Source organism: Leuresthes tenuis, unplaced genomic scaffold, assembly GCF_036924035.1.
Source record: "Leuresthes tenuis unplaced genomic scaffold, fLeuTen1.0.hap1 SCAF_9, whole genome shotgun sequence".
Taxonomy (NCBI): Eukaryota; Metazoa; Chordata; class Actinopteri; order Atheriniformes; family Atherinopsidae; genus Leuresthes; species Leuresthes tenuis.
In genome coordinates this window covers 11833567-11855184 of record NW_027325363.1, presented here as the reverse complement: position 1 = coordinate 11855184, position 21618 = coordinate 11833567, and the positions used below count along the sequence as shown (strand labels likewise).

The 21618-nt window shown below is 42.1% G+C and overlaps 1 protein-coding gene across 1 annotated transcript in view; it reads right to left on the bottom strand.

The window, feature by feature from the left end:
• The window catches only part of dhx36 (DEAH (Asp-Glu-Ala-His) box polypeptide 36), a 23200-nt gene extending 1582 nt beyond the window's left edge, over positions 1-21618 (bottom strand). The window contains exons 1-24 of the mRNA XM_072392324.1: positions 21046-21618; positions 20407-20537; positions 20151-20270; positions 19808-20015; positions 19320-19358; positions 18986-19156; positions 18741-18820; positions 14262-14336; positions 13495-13661; positions 13332-13413; positions 13084-13224; positions 11414-11519; positions 8257-8344; positions 7400-7455; positions 7217-7281; positions 6549-6692; positions 6024-6141; positions 4862-4960; positions 3390-3563; positions 3170-3256; positions 2989-3072; positions 2752-2851; positions 2555-2645; positions 1203-1323 (exon numbers count right to left, since the gene is read on the bottom strand). Of these exons, the coding sequence (XP_072248425.1) occupies positions 1203-1323; positions 2555-2645; positions 2752-2851; positions 2989-3072; positions 3170-3256; positions 3390-3563; positions 4862-4960; positions 6024-6141; positions 6549-6692; positions 7217-7281; positions 7400-7455; positions 8257-8344; positions 11414-11519; positions 13084-13224; positions 13332-13413; positions 13495-13661; positions 14262-14336; positions 18741-18820; positions 18986-19156; positions 19320-19358; positions 19808-20015; positions 20151-20270; positions 20407-20537; positions 21046-21297 (2799 nt within the window). The 5' untranslated portion in view covers positions 21298-21618. The remainder of the gene's footprint in view (positions 1-1202; positions 1324-2554; positions 2646-2751; positions 2852-2988; positions 3073-3169; positions 3257-3389; positions 3564-4861; positions 4961-6023; positions 6142-6548; positions 6693-7216; positions 7282-7399; positions 7456-8256; positions 8345-11413; positions 11520-13083; positions 13225-13331; positions 13414-13494; positions 13662-14261; positions 14337-18740; positions 18821-18985; positions 19157-19319; positions 19359-19807; positions 20016-20150; positions 20271-20406; positions 20538-21045) is intronic.

Below are 21618 nucleotides of genomic sequence, written 5' to 3'. Positions count from 1 at the left end.
ATTGTGCTGAATCTTGTTTTACAACAGTGCTTCTGTTTTGTTTTGTGTTGCAAATCCGGCACAATTGTTTCCCTTTCCGTGGTGCCTTAAAGCTCAAACCCTCCCTGCCAGGCTGTGGCAAGTTGAATCAGCAAGAACCAAGATGATGGGAGAAGAACTCAGGCTACTCCTTTTGCTATAAACGAGTAGCCCTAAAAAAAAATAGCTTGACTGTAATTCAAGTCAATAAAATCTTATTCATATAGATCCACTTTCCAATAACAAGCCATCTCAGGGCACTTTACTCAGAGAGAAACTGCATTTTCAATTAGAGCACGCACCTGGTGACACAAAGGTAAAAGACGAACCTATTTCAGCCTTCAAGAAAGAGTTGAAAATTAGTGCCAAATGTTGGAGTGGCACCGAGAAGAGAATTCAAAGGAAGGAGAGCACAGGGACAACTGCTTTTATCCCACATACGTGGAATGTAACAGAACACCAAGGGCAAGTGCGTCAGAGAAAGATAAAGTTTAACGTCATCTGCAACTTTTCATTCTATTTTTGCCCATCTACAGCCTCAGTCTTCAGCTTTATCTTTTCCAGCAAACAAATAGCCTTGAGAAGAAGAAGAAAAAAAAAAGAAGCAATGCGCAGGTGAAAAAAATAAGTGTGTCACTTAAATGTCGCAAAAATTCTGATTAAATACAGCAAAACACTTTGCTTCATCGAGACACGTGGAGCACAATGAGAGACAAAGGCAGAGGCAGCAATCAGAGAAGACATGAAAGGTGTTTTCCTGAAAAATGGAAGCGCTCACGTAAGAAGAAGCACAGAAAGAACAAAGACGGAGTGAAGGGGGGGCTGAGAGTGTGAAGAGGGGTGAAAAAAATAAATAAAAAGAAAGAGGGAGAGAGCAGCAGTCAGGAAACAGCACTGACCAGTGTGCTCTCTGACCACCCCCTCTTACATTGTGTCTGGAAGCTTTGAAGCACAAGAGCCTTTGAGAGGCAGTTGAAAGGCAGCGTTTTAATCAAATATTCATCAAGTGTAATGCACGTGTGGCACTACTGCCAACCTTTAGCCACCGGTGCTTTGTGTCTACTCACAGTTACCGGTCACAGGGGCACGTGCAAAATCACAAAGACACGAATCAACACACACACACACAGATATACAAGCACGCATTCAGCAGAACACTCTACCGAGTCCTGTCGCTTACTCACACTGCTCGTTCTCATCTTCAGGTGGTAAATGAGCCACGTGTAGTTGAATTCCTTCTCTTCAGCATTGACAGACTTCGGGTGGATACACACCTTTCCATCAGCCTGGGTGTACACCTTCACCCTGAGAAAGATGAGATGTCAGAAATGTGTCAATGTTAAGAATAGTAATGTGTAATATAATGTAGTAATAGTAAAAATGTGGCTATGTGCCGCTTAAACTTGGTTTCTTACTAGAAAAGTGATATATTTGGACAGAATTTTACGAAGGGATCGTGGTTCGTATAGCTTTGGTTATTTCTAGACTTCAACAATATCTCATCATCCATTTTATATATATATATATTTCATGCTCCCTATGTGAGAGTCTGCATATTGTATACATTGTGTGCCCAACTGTGGGGAAAAAAAACTGAATAAATTTAGTTTCTCAGAGTAGTAGTTCCAGAAATAATCCATTAGATGCGTTTCGCTTGTTAATATAATTCACTTTGAATGTCTCCTGTCATCCTGCCACTGGGGGAGGAGAGAAATTTAAGAGAAATTTAAATTCAGTCTGCAAATCGTCTCTAACATCAAAGTAACACCATGTTCCAAACTCACGTGTCGGAGAGACAGAACCTGCTGCTTGACTGCTGAGAACAAGCTGCACGTACCACAGAGCAGTCTGATTTAGTAGCAAACAAAAAGTGCTTACTTAAGTTGTGATTTTATTTAAATCTGCACAGTTGTATTGTGGATATGATATCTTGCGACTGGCTTATTGTCACATCTGTTGAGAATGACACATGCAGCGGAGATGACCCAGTGGAAACCAACGTGCATCTGGGCCTGCAACTGTCACTAAGACAGATAGACAAAAGCAAAAGCCCAACTGTCAGGGAAAGTGTCTGTTCCCCCTGCTGTACGCGTCTAACTTTTGCACACTGGTCACAGCCGGTGCCGATGACAGCTGCCTTCGGGCAAATTCATGATGAGTGCATTGATCTTGAGCTCAGAAAGTGCCTCTGTTTTTGACAGTTTTTTTCTGAACACGGTCTCTGCACAGCCGCAGGTAAGTGTCGCGGGACACTTACAGAACTCTTTCATGAGAGGTCTGATGAATGATTGCAGTGCGAGGGCCAAATGTCTGTCTAGAGCAGGGGATGTCAAACTCTGGTCCTGGAGGGCCGCTGTCCTGTAGGTTTTAGCCCTGTTCCTCGCTTCAACACGTCTGATTCAGATTCAAAGGATTGTTCAGTTCTGAACAAACCAGCTAACGAGACATCAGGGCCGAGTTAGACATTCCCGGTCAAGAGCAATAAGAACTTCTCTATCACGTGCTGTGCTGTCCCTTTGTGGACGAGCAGACTCACCCGGGCCTCTTTTTGCTGTGAGATGGTCTGATCATGGCCACCTTAGGGTACAGCCCTGCTACAATCACCGCCTTGATTAACTTCTCATTGTCTGAGGAAAAAAATGGAAAAGTTAGAGAAAGAGCTAATGAGCACTGCTTCTCAGAGTTGTCATATTCACAAAAAAAAGAACGAACAGAAAGTCTCCTCTTAGTTACCGGAGTTGATATTAGATTTTGGGTCTTTTGGGTCCTTGCTGCTGACAAAGCCCGCATGCATGAGATGTTCAGCAAACTGGCCCTTCATGTTGTGGAGCATCTGGATGATAAAAAGGACAAATGACTTCTGAAAAAAGCTATACGTCCTTAACTTGCTGGACAAAAGTCAAACTAAAGGTACAATCGTGGAGTTCTTTCTCTTCTCAAAGCAAAACATTTGCAATCAGCCTGGCTCACCTGGAGTGTGTTGGCAGACAGGAAGTTGTCCCAGCAGTACTCCCTCTCATACCTGGCACCGCGCCGTTTAGCTTCCTCCCAGCCCTGGCCAGTCAATGCATGACAAATCAATATAGAACCAATTCATTCAGAAAAACCGTGATGAAAGAAGTACCAGGCTCACGGGTGTGGGCTGTTTTACCTGGAAGGCATTGACAATAGTGAGATGGTCACTCTTGGAGTTCCTGGACAGGGTTTTTCTTCTCATATCTGCCATCTTTTCTTTACCCTGAGGACCAGATGAAAAATGTGAGTATGCAAGACATGAAAACTCAGAAGGTAGTGCTGAAATGTGTTGAATCGTCTGTGAGTGTGTGTCACTGCCAGTGTATGCTTTCATATTTGTGAACTCAGTGCTCTACCAGGGGTATGAAGAAAGGGTCTTTGAAGCTGAGTGCAGCAGCGATGATGAGTATGGGGTCGAGGCATCCCAACAATGCCCCAAACAGGATGAGTTTGCCGATGTGAGGCTCCACGGGCAGACGGGCCAGGTGGACGCCCAGCGCTGTCAGATTCTCTGTGTGGTCCAGGGCGTTCTAACACAGCATGGTCACAATATCCAGGAGAAAAGAACATGGTTGTGGTCATCTTCAGCTCAGTATACTGTGCCTTTAATCATATCCATAAGAAAGCAAATGACTTGCCCATAATTCAAGAAGGTTCAAAAAGTTTTTGTTAGCATAGCAACGGCTTGAAAAAGTGAAGCTGCATGCAGTCCATAAGCATTTCTTGGCTTTAAACGAGTAGCCATATTAATTACAATGTTATAAGGTTATAAAGAGCTTACTGCAGAAAGGTTTTATTGTTGTCAGATTCAAATTTTATGTCATCTTTCACTTGATCTTAATCCACAAGATGGCCAGCTACAGAACACTCTCCTCGGAGCGAGCAGATTTGTGAATAATTGTTCCTGATGTCATACATTGAAACTATTCACTCGGGTCAAGAGAGGCCTGTTGCACTCAGGCTAGAAAAGCCACATTCTTAAAAACGGAGACGGTAATGTCGACCAAAGGTGGCGTGTTTAAGCAGAGTTTTAAAATTTGGGTGCATCTGCGACAGCAAGCGTATAAAATCCTTTCCCAGTGTCGGTAGCAGTGTTTTTACTGGTGTGTTCACAGAACCAGCCCAGTAACTAGCACCACCTCCCGGGGACTAGTCTGTAAACTATGACAAAGTGATGAGATGGCATTATTTTTGCAGGATGTGTTGGACACCACAGATTCTGATAAGCATGACTTTAAAGATTAGTCTGTTATTTTTTTGAAGGGTTGAAAGTGAGCTTCCAGCTGTCTTGCAGAATGCTTGGAAACTTAATTAATCCATTAAATAATTAAAAAGAAAAGTACATTTATATATACTTTTATCATCAATGCCAAGTGGAGTTGGAGCCATCAAATACCTGAGAGTCTGTAGAGTACCTGTAGCGTCGTTTGAGATGGGACTTAATGCAGATAAAAAAAAACTTTCCCATAGAACTCAAAACCAAGATGTTAACAGATGTTTTGGGGTTTTTTGTGTGTAAAACTGCTTTTTGAAAAATCTTTAAACTTTAAATCTAAAAATATTGAACTTGAGAAATCAGCAGGCTCTTGGTTTGTTGTCTTTATAGGTGCTCTCACAGCATTACCACAAGTTTTCAGGGTCTGTAAGGGGCAATCTATGCTATTTTCTGACAATTCAAGAAGCAAAACAATAACTGAGAACACAGTTGCTCAATTGCTCAACCATTAGTCACCATTTTACACTTAACTGTTTGATCCAAGTTGTTCTAAAGCCCCAGCTCATTAAAAAAAAAGAAAAAGAAAAAGAAGTGACCTATGCTCTGTCCTACCAGATCTGTGAGGTTCTTGATGGCGAGGTTGACAGCCTTCTCGGTGGGAGGGTCCAAGGCTTTCTCCAGGAATCGACTTATGAATCCCAGCTTCAATATCTAGAGGGTGTACATGACATTTCACTGACCAACAGAAACAAACTGTCATAATATTTACCCTTAACTTGTCTCTGAGCTTTTTAATCTGTGGAAAACAGATGCCGGAAGATTGATTAGAATTAGCTTTGTGTGCCTTCTATCAAGCTTGCTGCATATAAGACGCAACCTGTTCATACCGCTGTTGACAAGACGGGTGTGATGTTACACATGAAGAGTTAACCACCTCAACTGGGCGCAGGATAAATGTGAAAAAGCTCATTTTGTGAATATTCAAACTCCCTCAATGTTTTATTTCCTACATCAGACAGACTTTTAAATACACTAACCCTCAGAGTAAGGAGGCAACCAAATCTCTAATGTATATCTGACAGACTGGGGGATGTCTGTGCATTAGAGAGTCAGCTCAGGGTAAGCATGTTGTTGGTGTTTCTCTCACTTTGTGGCTGGTATGATGCATTAGTCCGCCTCTCACCCACTAGCTTAAAAAAAAAAAAGCCACATCACACACATACCCTAATACATTCGACTGAACTGGTGGAAGATGCACAGTAAAACACACATCTAATAAAGCAACTGGAGAGAACAATCACTGCCAACACTAGAACCGAGTGAACTTTGGCTTTATGTTCCATTAGCCGTGGCTGAAATATTCCTGAGTGGAGTATGAGGATTCAAAAAGAGGCAGCAAAAAAAAAAAAAAAAAAGGATGGAGGGCTGGGGTCGGGGGGAGGTAATATAGAAAGTGGCCAATGAAGAAAATGGCTATTCACGTATGAGAACGAGGCCAAGAGGAGAAGTGATTACACTGTTGTGGAAAAAAGAGAGAAAGAGCAGGGGAACAAGTGGCATGAGTCAGCCTGGGATGCTTGTCCCTTGTTCTCATTAGGCACGAGAGGCTGTAACTCAGCACAGGACCAAAAACACCAGCCCCATCCTTGCTCCTGCACCCCTATACACTCACAAAGCCATTCACCGTAATCCCTTCTTCATCTCAACTCCCATGCCAACGTCTATCTTTCATAGTCTGTCCATCCTTCTCTCCCTTTCTCCCCAAATGCACCACCTTTATCTGCAAGCACAGCTCCTCCAGCGGTGTCCTCATAATTTCAGGTAATTGATAGGCATTCAGCAAGCTGGCCCTGAGCCCGTTGTACAGATGATAGCACTTTCCTGGACGCACTCTGAATATATGCGGAGAAGAAGAGAGTTAGGGAGACAGAGGGGAGAAATAAAATAAAAAAAAAAAGGTTACATGTTATCCCAGTCCTGTGACAAGGGCTTAATTTGAAAAATCAGTGGGAAGAAACTGCACACAGTAAGCAGCTCCTGCTAATTGGGCCTTGCGGCACTTTGATGTCAGAACTATCTAACAGAGCAGACGTCTTGAGTCGCACACTGGAAACAACCTGGGAGTAACTGCACTTTGCCTTTGTGTTTACAGATAGGGAAAGAGGAAGAAGTGGGCCGATGGGGAGGACTGACGGAAAAACAATTCTCCCAGATAAGTATTACATAGTCAGAGCCACTGGTGTAAAGTAGGCCCGCATTATAAACATGTGAAATACTGTACGTGTGCAGACACACGCACCTGCCGGCACGTCCTTTCCTCTGTTTGGCATTAGCCAAGCTAACCCACTCAGCTGTCATGGTGCTGATGTTGTTGTTGGTGTCAAAGTTGGTCTCCTTAATCTTTCCTCCATCTATCACATAAACAACATCGTCTATAGTGATGCTGTGGGGAGAGACGGAGAGGTGTAAACGAGAGGGAGAGAAAGGGATGGAAGTGAGATCAAATAACAGAGAAATAAAAAGCACTTCAAAGCAGTCCGTGAAGAATATTTCGTGAGGAATCTTAAAACACACAATCATTCCAAAACAAAAAATAAATCAAAGCCCTTCGGTAGGTTTACAGTCTATATTTAGTGGAGTGATGAGAGGGAAGGCAGCTTCTTAATTTGGTCTGTTTGTTTGAGTGTGAATGCATTAACAAATTGCCTGTCAGAGAGTTTCCCATCCAAGCCAATGTGACAGCATTTGTAATCAGTCCAAGACATATATGCCAATTATTCCAAATCGGCTTTTTCCCCAGTAATGACTGGGACCTGCTGCTTTACACACAAAAAAGCCCATTTAGATGATAAAATGTCTTAACCTTTCTCTACTAAAAAGGAAAAACAGCCACAAATACATAGAAACCAAGTAAAAGTTCAAATGTTGGACATGCTAATCAACACATAAACACACACACATACACACCTGGTCTCAGCTATATTGGTAGCAATCACAATCTTTCGAACTCCTGGCGGAGGCCTTTTGAAAACCTGAGAGGAGTTGGAGAGAAAAATGAAACTGGACATCTATGATATTGAAAAGGGAATAAAGCAGGACAATCGGTGGACACAGAGACTGACAGAGAAAGGAAGAAAGAAGAATGCTGACCTGCGTCTGATTAACGGTGGGCATGAGGGAGTGCAGAGGGATGATAACAAACCGATCTGAAACACAAGCGCACATAAAAGAAAGACTCAGACATAGCAACAGTTACCAAATTATGAAAGATGTCGCATGGGGCTGCTCAAATATGCCTCATATAACCGTTAGGATCCTAATGAATCAAGAGCAAGCTGTCAGTTTCCATTACCGCATATTCAAATAAGGTCATTTTATGAAGGGTAGAAAAAGCACTTTCCTTTGATATAGTGCTTTAAAAACAAATGTCAGTGTCAAGCCAAACTTTCACTGCATTTCAGTATAGGTCAAATATTTCAACAATACACAAGGACTCGATTACTCACCCTGCAAAGCATTAAAATCACAGCAAATCCAGTTTATTTAACACATTAATAGCTAAAGTTTTAACACACCCTTTACTCACACTCTGTCACTAAATGGACTACATGATGATTTCAACCCAAGTGTGTTTGGGACTAAAATTGGGTGCAAGTTGTTATGCAAGCGAGCCACAGCATGTGTTGTAGTGGACCTTAATTAATACACAGTGCAGTTGGGCGTGACTTCAAAGATGAGCACTGTGAGGTGAGTGAGATGACTGGATACAGACTAAATTGTATTTACTGTTTGACCAAGCTTGGACCTTTAGATGTTCTGATGGAGGCACTACGCTGACAGAGAGAAGCATGTTTCCACTGTGATATAAGACAACAAGGAAGTTTTCCCCTCCTTAGCTTGGAAGTAAAGATGCTGTACCCCTTTTTTTCCCCCACTTTTTGGAGATTTCCTCATTTCCTCTACAATGCATTCCCTGGCAAGTCATCAGTCATGTCAAATATTCGTACCTGATCGAAATACCTGCTGGGCCATGAGCAAGTCGTTGAGAGTGCTGATGTTGTCCCAACCGGGCAAGAAGACCAAGATCGCTCCTTCCTGTCAAAGAAACGACGCAACCATTGTAAACACAGCAGAAACAAGTAACAAACACAGCCATTACGGTGCCAAAAGAGTCCTTGGAGGAGCTGAGATGACTCGCCCTCAGCTCCCAGCAGCCGCACTCAGACACACAATAGACCCTGGAACTCCCTGCCAACATCTTTATGAAGGCAACATCTTTCCACAACAGGCCAGCTTCCGCCTGGCGTTGGCACTTGATTCTCTCACAACACCGAAGAGAAAACAATAAAATAAAACACAACAAATCTGCCACGAGGAAAAATACAGATACACTAATTCTATCATAGAAAAAAAACGAGCATTTCCGTGTATTCCAGTGCGAGAACATCTCTGCTCGTCCAGCTGTGTGATGCAGATAGTTAAAACATTAGAATGAAGCCTTTCAAAGGAAGTTCTGAGATTTTTCAACCTGACACCCATTTTCCCTCATGTTTAGATGTAAATACGCACAAAAATGCACGGAGCTGGACTCATACTGAACAAAAATGCCACAACCAGCCACCACTAAAACAGCTGCAATTACAGACCATGAGGTAATTACAGCACAGCGCGGTAAAAGTGCTTCCATTTGCAACTAAAAGGCTCAGATCGATGCATGCCTCTGAAGCCATTACGGAGAGGATCTCAGCTGAAGTCTTTTATAAACACTAGCCGTCCTCTAAAAACTTGCAGGAAGACAATAAATGGCAGACTACAGGCAGCTGCTCTGGAAGAATGAAAGTTAGATTACAGAAAGCACAGATTTCTGAAATAAAAAAAAAAGTGGCTTCTGTTTGTGTTTTTTTTTTAATCAAGTGGCAAAGATGTTGAGCCAGCTTTCTCAGACTACCTCTGAAGGACTGAGGCACACTAAAGTTGGGCCTGGTCCTGCTATAAATTGGTGTAGCCACTCCTGTATGTGCACTGTACCTTGCGGACCATCAGATATGCAGCGAACAGGTCAACGGTAGAGGGAATTGTACACTAAAACACCCAAAGCTGAAGAAAATGTTACATCAACACTGCTGCAACTGTTTGGGAGTGCTGCCATTTAGGGGAGGTGTGTGAGGGGGGGGGGGGGGGGGGGGGGGGGGGGACGGGACTGGTTTGTTAAAATGTTTCAGTGGCAAGTGTCAAAGCAATTTCCCCTGTGACTGCTAAGATGCAGGTTTTCCCAGCAGAACGCTGCAATACAGCAAGCAGTGTTATTACCGGTGCCTCGGTTTCAATAGAATTACCCCTTAGCAGTCCCTGACCTATCGGGAATATCAACATGTTTTTGTATAAACCTAAATTCCCCTAAATTAACGGTTTAATGTCGTGTGATGTTTAAAGGTTGACGTGCATTGCACACTTTCTTAACGGAGCAACGTTTCCTAATTTAATCATCCGAGCGAGGAACATCTGACAAGACTTTCACTTGAAAACAACTTGAAAGCCAGCGACTCTGTTTTTTTTCATCCCCGTCACAAGAATGACGTGATATTTGAAAAAGTCATTTTGCACCAAATCATTGTGTTTTTGAGAGAAAATAACAGACTGATAACAACGAGCCGTTGGTATCAGAGCAGCAAGAACCGTTACGGGGGGCCTCCAAGGTGGAGACACAGAGATATTATATACTGTCGAGACCAAAAAAAGAAGCTTTTTTCACTGCACTAAAGACCTTTATTTAAACTAAAAATCATGCTCAGGATGAAATTAAGCTGGTGTAAAATAACTCTTTCAAAAGAGCCGTAATTCACCTCCAGAAAAGAATGAAGTTCGACGTAAAAAGCAACTTTAGAGCCGTGAGCGCTGTTGCCTTTTAATTAAACTTAATTATCATCAACAGTGCTCAAACACTGGCACCCACATGGGACTGCGTGTTAATGTAAGAGTAGGAAAGAAAGAGGAGGAGAGATGCAAGCAGTGTGCTTTCATACGGAGTTACAGCCTGACAGAAACGAACCATTATATGCATGCAGCACACAAAGAGTCAGATCAATTCGTACAAAAAAAAATTAAGAAAGAGCACAGTGAGCTCTGTAGTGCTAGCCAGCTATTTGGCAACACACACACCGATCCACCCACATTTAGAGTTGCACCTACCAGGCACTCATTAATGCCTGCATATCAGCCCCCAAGGTGTCTAATCATAGACCTCTTCAGTATAATTAACCAATCATAGCAGTTGAAAGCCTGGCAGGCGGGCTATATTCTTGGTTCAGAACGCCGTCATGGAGAATCAGTCGATTCCCTCTCAGCCTTTTGACAGTGCCACGGCAAATCAGCTGGCCGACTGGTTGAGTGGGGCCGTGACTGATAGAGATATGACTTCATATGTGAGAGGATAATTATTCTGTCTGTCTGAGTTAGTCACTCCTCGTTCAAGGGCTTCTCTTCTTCTTCTTCACTCCTCTTGTGTACGTCTCATACAAACAAAGCCACAAACTAACATAAATAATTAAACTCGTTTCACTTTAATCAAAAAACAAAAATTGGAAGCTAAAAACACAGTGAAAGCAAACGCGTGCATCTAATTTCCTCATCTTTCCTTCAGTTCTGGCCCTTGCAGTGCAAACTGTCCTCGCCATCATCGTTTTCCTCTCAATATCGACAAGTGCCGTTTGTGACAGTCTGTGAACTGAGCACTGAAACGACATAAAATGAGGAAACAGGATAAGTGCAGAGGGAGAACATCTGTTCATCACTCATCGGTAGAGATCTGCTGGCAGGGTATGTGTCATTTTCTCCGATCTAATGTCACTCTGTGTTTGGAAGCCAGACCTGCTCCTTCCATCTGCTATGATCTACTTCTCTCTATTTGTCAGCTTAACCATTCGTGTCACCTTAGTAGCTTTTGTTTGATAGCAAACCATCTTCTGCCTGAGCCACTGCTCTGTAGGAGTGATCAGAAATGGTAGAAGACCCTCATATCCAGGAACATGAATCTGAACGTCCTCAAGACGTGGCATCCTCCAGTGACAGGAGCCCGTTATGCTCGGATGCAATTCTAATCTTCTTCTACGGTACAATTTCACTTTCTAAAAACAGAATGCTTTGAAACCTCAAGATTACACTCACCTCGTCATTGAACACAATGTGACGGATCAGTGCCACAATCAGATCGAGATCAATCTTTTCATCACTGTCTAACATCTCCAGGGCTTCGACGGTGCTGTTAGAGTATCTGTAAAACATTGACAAATGATAAATACACACCCTCACTCAAAAAATTAAACAAGGCCACGCACCGCGCTCATTGTTCTCCAACTTGTTGGCTGAGCTGTGATAAATGTAAGGCAACTGCAGGGGATTTAGACAAGTTTTTGTACATAAATATTACATCATTCAACAATCGGCGCATAGAAACTTTCATTGCCCCCCTTCGCCCCCCAAACCAAGACCAGGTGAACCTTAAATATGACTAGCAAGGCTATTGAAAGTGTGGGCAATTTGTCACAGAGATGGTGTCGATAAAGAGACTTCCTGGATATGCACAGCCTGATGTTTATGCAAATATGCCGTCTCACACAGGAACCAAATCATGTCGGCTTTGTTTGGCTCGGTGTTGTGAGACGATTTGCTTATCAGCTCTTTTTGTTATTATCTAAGGAGGTGAGACTTAATAATTGGGATAAGAATCCGCTCTTTCTCTTCCACTCGTGTGGAAACAAGTACATGAAGCCAGTCGAAGCACTGGAGCTTGGACCAGAGCACTCTGCATCGAGTGCCTCGGATTTTACTCACAGAAGACGATAAAGAAAACATCAACACAAGCGTTGAGCTTTATGTATGCACTGAAAAAGCCACCGTAAACAGCCGTGTAATAAATGTGTTATAAGAACGGTGTTGAAAATACTTCTCTCACTTCTTCAGCAATAATTTTACTGCAAGGTATTAATGACTTCGTGTTTGGAGGGTTACTGCTACCACCAGACACTCAGCATGGTTACATGCTCCGTTGAGTTGAAACACACTTTGTTTGACTTGGCCATTAAACTGAACCACAGTCCCTGTCCCAGTGTGTATGCACAGGGGGCAAACTGAGCTTGTGACTGAAGTATGTCAGACGCTGCAACACTGAACTGTCAGAGATCATTAAATTGTTTCACAGCAGTTATATTCTAAAGGATGCATAAATCAGCTCAACTCAGAGGGAAGGCACATCATGGCCAGATTTTGTCAAGGTCTGCTGTCGCTTCACTGCTTCCCGTGGAGGAGTTTGTGGTGCTTCAACGGACTTTCGAAAAAGTAAGCTACAGCAAAGTAACAACGCTTAAATCCCCTTGCAGTAAAGATGGAGCATTAATAATGATGGTATAGAAAAGGGAATGCCACCCAAATGGTTGCGTAAAAAAAAAAAAAAAAAAAAAAAAAAAAGCTTGTTGAGTTTAGGAAAACTGTTTTTCAAAAATGTATGAAACATCACAGCCTCCCATCATTGAGGTACAGCACTGTAATGCAGATGCATGAATAATTTATCTGACAAATATATCAGACAATCGAGTGCTCCCAAGCACTCATCTTTCTCTGTAAATTGCACGCTGAACAAAATGAGAACTTTCTATATTCAGCCTTTAAGCACTCTGGGCTCAGCTCAAAGTTCAAATCTAAAAAGAAAAGGTTGTTATTTATTAAGAGATGTGAATGCCACAAAGCCAAATCCTCCCATTTCCCCACATAAACAACACATTTATCAACCTGGCAGCTGCTCTGCCAATTTAACTACCCTGCTGTTCCCTCCAACTCACCTGCCCTGCAGTGTGCGTGCATAACAGGGCCAGCTCTCCTTGTATTCAGCCTCTTTCTCCTCTTTCTCAGATCTGGAGTTGCGCCCCTGCCAAAAGCCTCGCTTCCAATTTGGGCGACGGTCCTGATTCTGAGGACAGTATCTGGCAGAGAGACACCATCCAGTTTATATTAAAAAAAACTAAGTCTGCGTGTGCGAATGCTGGGTTGTGCCTGTGAACGCGTGAGTTCGGGTACAGTGTTGTTCAACCTGATCATCTCTAACACGTCTTCAAGAAGGAACTCCTCCACTGGGAACGTCAAACCCGGGATGTGTATTATCGGACAGTTATCTGAGGGGGCAACGAAACGGATGATAAGCACCGACCTTACTTTTAGACAAAACCTTGTGTGCGATCTGATGAGTTTCCCACCAAAGTATTTCGAAAACTTCTCTGCGTTGAGCGTAGCGCTCATCAGGATGACTTTGAGGTCATCTCGGAGGTTGAGTAAGTCCTTCACGATGATGAGCAGAACGTCCGATTGAAGGTTTCTCTCATGGATCTCATCCAACACTAGGTGACTGATGCTAGACAACAATCTAATAAAAAAGTATAAAAAAGATAAATAATTAAAACAGGGAAGGTTTAAGGCTTTGAAAAAGGTAACTTATCTGAATGTTATGGCTGCAGTGGATGAATGGAAAAGATTTGCCACCATTATAAATAATGGACATGACCACTTATCCATCTAAGTTGGTCGGTATATTAAACAACAGAAGAGTAAGAAAAAAGAATGCAACATAGCTGCAGTTCACACCAACTGTCAACCGGCAAGCCAGCTGCAGTGTAAATGACTTCAAAGTCAAATTTCTCGAGTTGTGCCAATTGTGAATGAGAATGAAGTGTAATGTCAAGGTAAAGCTTGCGCTCTCTGTCTGTTTTTTTTCAGAATGCAAAGATGAGCATGAAGGGATCAGTCGACAGAAGCTGTGTGCGCGCGTGTCTTCATTTCTCTGCCTGTGAGGATGGGGACCCATACTAATGAATCTTCCACAGATAGCAGAGTCAACTGCAAACCAGTGGGGACATGAAAGAGAGACAAAGGTAGGACGGCTGGGGTGGAGACGCAGAGTAGAAAGGCGGGGAGAGGATGCGATGAGGACGGGGGGAAAAGAAAGGCGGGATGGGATCAGACTCACGGATCTGAGCGAAGCCACTGAAGAATAATGCCTGTTGTGCAGTACAGGATGGAACCTTGTCTCCGTGGTAACCGGCTGTGAAATGTGAGAAGACAGAAAAAAAGAAGACTTTAGTTTTTTGATAATTTTTAGTTTCTTTTAATTTTTAAATGAAAACAGTGTAAAGAAAATAAACAAAGGTCCACCAAAAAAACTCCATTTCTGATCATTATCCACCTTTCTGTATTCAGCTTCTAAAGACTACATTTCTGTCTTCACAGCTTCCAAAATGATCTTTTCTGGGGTCTAATTTACGCGGTGAGTATCATTTTTTATCAAGGCAACATTATGATACTCAACCTGTAATTAGAGGCTCACATAAAAGCTGACATTGTCTTTCTAGAAAATCTTGCTGATATAAAAACTTCCATCCCAAGCAGCCCAACTGTATTTTCAATTCATGTTTTCATAAAAAATTTTTTAAAAAATCCACGGTCTCCTCCTAAGGGATACATTTCTTTGGTTATTCATTTCTTAGTTAATTACCTCTTAACTATTCCTTTTAAAGCCTGATCAGTTTCTAAACCTTCACCGGATCGGAATGTAATTTACATTTAATGAAATGTCAACAATAATTTGTGACTAAACAGTTATTCATGAAAGTTCTGAAGGAATTCAAAGGAATAGAAATATGTTCTGTTTGTTTGTTTGTTTTTCACCTGAACATCCAATCTTAAATTAAAAAAGGTTCATATGAGTTCTATATTATCTAGTAATCACTGTTGGTCAAATCTCTTCTTTTACACCTTCAGTGGACAGTTACACTTTCCCATTACTAAAACCAAAAAGAATAGAAGAATCCATTTAAAATAATCTGCCTCCTTTGATTATACCTTTTTGAAGACTAAATTGAAAGTGGAAATACAAAGTACCCCTACTTTTATCTTAATAAGACAAATATCTAGTCGCATATGATCCTCAGCTTTTGATAGATGTTCAGTCCCTTCAGCCTTTATTTTTCAGCATCTGAATAGAGTCTGGCTATGACATTTTGACATGTTAATCCCTCGTCTTTTAGATCCTAACTTTCCTTGTAACAGAGTAAACAACATTTGTGCTGCCTAAAAAAAACTGACTCGGATCCAATGAAAATCCATCACATATTTGTGGTAACTCATCGATTTTGTTTGTGTGACAACTTTTACCACAGTAAAACGAGCCCTAATGGAGATAAAAGCTCAGAGCTTTGCCCCAGGTCTGAGAGGCAGGAACATGGGTATGTTGCATCCGGTCTGAATGGGTCGTTAGAAGCTCTCGTTTTAATCCTCGACATTGCACGTGGAGATCAGATGCAATTTCATTTTCACACTGGCTTTGTATAATCCTTTATGAAAAGGTATTAAAGACTGATATCCATTAATCAGAATAAGGGTTCTCATTTATTTTAATCCTCAGAAAACCAGCAGAAACGTCCAAATTAATCTCACAGATAACTAAACTTCCTTGAGGGCTTTGCTGCATAGTCGATATCATGATTCAGTTACACCAGCGGCTAATTTCACACGAAAATAATGTTGAAATGAATATTGTATGGCATACAGAGTCTATGGTAAGAATTACAAATGACTTCACAAAATCAATGCGCAGCGAAACAACAATGCGGCTAAAGATGTTCAAAAATACCAGAAGCAACGATACGAACGGTGATTATGGCATAAAAATGATGGGATAACAACATCTGGTCCCATTGTGACACGCAACACGGTATTTACAAGGTCTGAAAAACAAGAACAAACCAAGCCTGCCGGGGGGGACCAGAGCACATTCAGCGCTGAGGTGCCTCGGGGCAAATAGGAGCTGCTGGTTCTGTCTTAACACCTCCACAAATCATCCTCTCTGTGCGGTACCATAAGATGATTTCTACACTGCAATACTGCCAAAGAACAGTTTGCTGTGAGGTCATTTCGCTCTCTCTGTACAGTAAGCAGCCAGATCTTCCGGTCCTCAATTAAGACCAGTCGCCTTGGATTTTCTAGTGAGCATTAACTTGTCAATGGCCAGTAATATAAATGAGTGATAAGTGAGCATGTCAGTTCTCCACAATATTTATCAGCAGTCTGTAGCACAACATTAACTCTAATATTCAAGTAGAGGAGAGAGGTTTAAAAATAGGGCTCGTGTCATATATAAGGTATTCTGACTGCTGGTACAAGCCTGCCACAGGTCACAAATTTCACAGAACCGTCTTCTTTCTTCCCGCAATCCGCGTATTACATGCCTCAAAATCCCCTTTTCCAAGGGAAATAACATCAGAGTGAGAGCCCCACAGACTGAAAATGTCTAGTTTTGACCAGAACATTCTCCACCACTCAGTGCAGTCCTTCATAGCCACATCCATCTGTAAGGTCATTCTCTCCAAACATCGACAAACGAGTTCGAAATTATCCAAAAGAAAAGAGAGGACTGGACCACATGGATCTGAAAGCAGCCTTTAATTGTGCAAATAAGCCGACAACCTCCACCCAACTGCGTCTTCTTCAGGAAGCAACCGGTCTGCTTGCAAAATTGAAGGCTGTGAAATAATCTATCAGCTCCAGCCTCTTTTTGTCCCCTGAAGCTTTGCTGTCCTTGAGCTAAAACCTCATTCAGCTGCACTTTGGAGGACGGCTTGCAAAGGGCCCCGTGTTTGTTCTCCTATTATATTCTGTCCAAGAATATTGCAAATCCAATTAATTTTACTCACTCTAAACAATTTTCTACATTATATTTATCACAACAACCCTGAATTACGAAAGCATTTCATTTAGTAACCGTGTGCACTGACTGAATTCTGTAACTCACTGCTTACTTGCAATTTTAGCCTTTAGTTGGCAAAGACAACGTGACAGGAGATCCGGTCAATTTGTATTCAGTTCCCACAGAAGTCGATTACCCACTGTGAAAAGAAAACTAAAGAGGGTGGGTGCTCTGTGGGGGAAGCTGGTGCATCATTAGAAGTGTAACAAAGCAGTTTTTGCATATACCCACTGAGAGGCTCCTGTGGTCTGAGCGACTGCACCAGTGGGCAGCGACATCATAGCTGTCGGACTAAACATCTGATGCCTTTTTAAATTGTCTACAATCTAACTTGTTTCATTAAAAAAAAAAAAAAAACAACAGCTTCACATGGAAAGATGAAAAATGAGTCTTAAATTCACTCCAGCACCCTGTGTTCTGTCACAGCTCGTTGACGGCCTCAGTGTTAATCACCTGTATCACTTTTCCCTGAGCACATCCGACTCGCTCAGTTTCCTCCCATCTTACAGTTCTCCCACCAACTGCATTCTATTGTACACCGCTCACTTCAGACAGCTCCACCCCCCCCATCTCCAGAAACGCTCTGCCTGCTTCAGCTTGAGCGCGTTTCTCCCCAGCAGTATCCATCACTTCCTGCGCCTGCTCTACGTTTAGCATTCCCATCAACAACGGCCCATTTTTCTATTTCAGCCGTTTACCAAAATCTGTTCAAGTCACAGCGAGATAAAGAACTGTGTCTTGAACGACAGATACTCAAATTTGATTTGAAGGTGGATGGAAGAGTTTGGTAATTGCAACTCTTTAATATGTGGAATCCTTTTACTCGGGGGCTCGACTGCGATTGGACAAACGGACAAACATCCGTCAACAGTCTTCTGCCAAAGGTCTATCACCAAAGGATGGGTTTCCTCCTTTGTGATGCTTTGTCAGGACTTTACCGCAGCATCTTTAACTGTTTAATTATGCATCTTTTTATGCAACTCAATTCCATTTCTTAAAAAACTCACTGTTCCGCTGTACTGTGACTCACTGACCAATTAGCTTTGCTGCATTCGTCCCTAACATGAATATATTGATGTCATTTACAAAAAAGGCTAAAATCATTGGCGTTTCTAAAGATTTATACACCTACTTATATTCTCTGTACCTCGTAAATCATTCAGTGTCATTCATACATTCCATAAACTGTAGACCATTATTCTTATTAAACTTTACTATTCCATTAGGAAACATCCTCTGATGACTCCACAATAATGTAGATCAGGCGTATGTAGTTCAAATTAAAAACTGTTATGTAGACAGGAAAACCTCCTGAGCTACACCTCAACTGTAGCATCTATTTAATTTGAGTGTATTTATTCTACGGTCACACACAAACTAGATATAACACAATATTTGAATAAGTGCTGGGATGCATCTCTCTCTGTTTAAGAGGACTAAATCTGCCCGACTCTGACAAATCTAACAACTTCACCACCTTTAATGTAAACCAGAAAGTTCAGACCAGGAGCAAAGTAAGAAAGCCACAAACAGCCTCTGTTCACTGCAACCTAAAAAACTGTGACAGTATTCCAGCTTTTTCTTCGGTTCCTCAACCACTAAACACGTTCCTGAGATCCAATTAAAGACACATTGAGCCTGATTTAAACAACATCCAGAACCTCCATTTCATGCATCAGCAGATGTTTGAAAAGGCTTCCTTACCTCTGCAGTCGGATTTGGTAACCACAGGAATTTCCATTTCCAACACTTTCGGCTCTCTCTGCTGCTACACGCTCTGCTACCTGAACAGAAGCACACACATACAACAGCATTTACCAGCATGGCAGAAATATTATCCAACTATGTGGGAAGCGGCATAAAGGTGAAACCACACATATCAGTAACCGCATTTTCCATCAGCAGGCAAACGGCCACATGTGATCCCAGAGAGTCAGCAGGGGACATACCGAGATCGCACTGATGCGACGGGGCTGTGTGCAAACCACACGGCACGTTGAGCCAATGCCTCGATTGATATGGTCATCTAGGATGAATTGGGTGACCTGAGTGGTCTTTCCACACCCGGTCTCCCCGCTCACTACTAGGACACGGTTAGAGTTAATCAGCTCCACCAGCTCCTATGGACAGAATGATTGAGATGATTGAGAGGAGAGGATAAAGGTGATGATATATTACAAAAAAAGAATTTGAATTTGAGGAAAAGACATGACAAGAAAAAGCATTCGATTTATAAACAGAAGGAGAGTATTTGCTTGAAGGAGAAATTCAATCGACACTCACCCCTTCTTTTCCATAGGATGGTAGTTTTTCCCTGAATTTCTAAAGATGAAAAAGAAAAAAAAAAACATAAAATCATGAGTAGCTACGTCTTTATTCATTGTGGTGAGATTTTACACATCCAAAAGTCTGCCACATTTCAATTAGCTAAGATAATCAGTGACTACACAATAGCTTAACAGTTCAGTAATTTTGCAATGACCTGATAAAACAAACTGAAAAATCTGGTTTCCAAGTGAACTTTTTAATTGGATGTAGTTTTATCTACACAGCACAAGTTTGTCATAAACAAGCTATTTCATGGAATTCTTCATAAAAAGCCAAATTCCACTTAGGCTTAGTAAATTATCAGTGCTGCATATGTTTAATTCTATCGGTGTGTTTCTGTTCTTGGTTGTCAAAGCAATGCAAATATTGTTATACTTTAGATGGTTGATGCCAGAAACTTTAACTGTAACAAATGTATATATCTAACTTTATACTAAACTCACCAGCATTTCTTCGTACTTCCGATCAGATTTCTTACTTTGCAGATCTCTTCTCAAGTAATCATCCAGTGACCGGTCTCTGACTACTTCCTGAAATAAGAAGTCCAGATCCTTGTCTTTCCTCATCGGTTTCGCCTCATCATTCCCTTCCTGATCTCCGTCATCCCAGCTGTCCGGAGGCTCGTCTTTAACTGCTGCGGCAGAGACGCCACTAAACAAACACATCAACTTCCATTACCATCAACCAAACAGCAGATGCCCAAACAGCAGCGATTGTTCTGGAGCACATTCAAACTCTGAGCTATATTTTTTTCAAGCAAGTCATGTCTTTTTCAAGCAAAGTTACCGCTGTGATGCGTCTTTCGCTTTCATCTGGCCTGGAGTCATTTCCTCTTCCTCCTCCTCCTCCTCCTCTTTGACCTCAACCTTGTGTTTATCCTCTTCCGGCATATCCCCATCAAAGTAACTGAGGGCCATAAACATGTTAATTAGAGTCACATTCGTAGCATTTAGCAGCATTCAAGAATTTAGAGTTTCAGATTTCTTCCTCATATGCTTGAAAACAATCCAGTGTAAGCCAGGAGTGAGGGAGCTGTTCTCACCAATGAGCATCACTATCGGTAGCTGTCCTCCTTGAGCCATCTCTTCTTAGGCCAGGCTGGTCGTTCTGGACAGAGTTGAGCAGCTTGGTGATGTGCTGCTCTCTAGCCTCATCCATCTGGACCACTGCCCGCTACACACAAATAAATAAAAAAAAAAAAAGGGAAACATCAACCAGTACCTTAGAATAACTAGACTCTGCAACTGAGTTAATATGCATATTTTAAGTAGTGCATTAAATAAACTAATTGGGTATGATTTAATAGGTGGGTAGCTCAGCTGGAAACAAGGAACACCACTGGTAAAATAATCAGAATCAATGCAGAACTAGAAAACTGGAAAGAAAGTGCACTATTGAAACACTCATTTATACAGATAAATGATATGGGGCAGATGGGTGGCTTCCAACCGATTTGTTGACACAAACTCTTCTCTAAAACACTTTCTAATAAAGTTAGCTGATTAGGCAAAAATTATCGCTACTCAGAGATCGGTGTTCTCTATTAGAAGTCGAACCTCTCTCGGTTATTTGCGGACTGACAGTCTACCGTTATACAGAAACACCTGAGGACGACCTGCTTCGTTCAACTAACGAGGTACAATTGCACTGTGTGTTTGTAATATAGCACCACAACACGTACCGATCTCCGGTCAGCTTGCTTTCGCCTCACAGCTCCGTATCGCGCGTACCACAGACCAATCTCACGGCCCCTCAGGTGTGGAGGAGGACGGTCCCTCTGTTCTCCACCTCCTCGGTCCTGGTCAAAGTCAGAACTGTGTCCTCTCGAGCCTCCTCCGCCTCCTCTGTCCCATCTCTCTCTGCTGCCATCCCTGTTCCCGCGACCCCCTCTTCTGCCTCTTCTTCCACCTCCACCGCTATATCCATAACTCATTCCGCCGTCACTAACAAGCACCAACAATCAAACGTTGTCAGAACAACCGGTGACCATTTGCGGCAAAGAAGATGTAAGACTGCTTTCAGCTATTTGTCAACGTCACTTAGCTGCACGCTTTACTGGGCGTCTTTGTTTAAAAGTAACCTCAGATTCAAGTTACAAAAAAAAATGCGACTACACTAACCAAACTGTTGACAGCTGACGTTGTTCTAGCAACATGTACAAATTGAATTCTGGCCTTCTCAGTAAATATACAACAATACACTGCTATTAACACACTTAACGCTTGCTCGTCTGGTATGTCGCATGATGATGTCG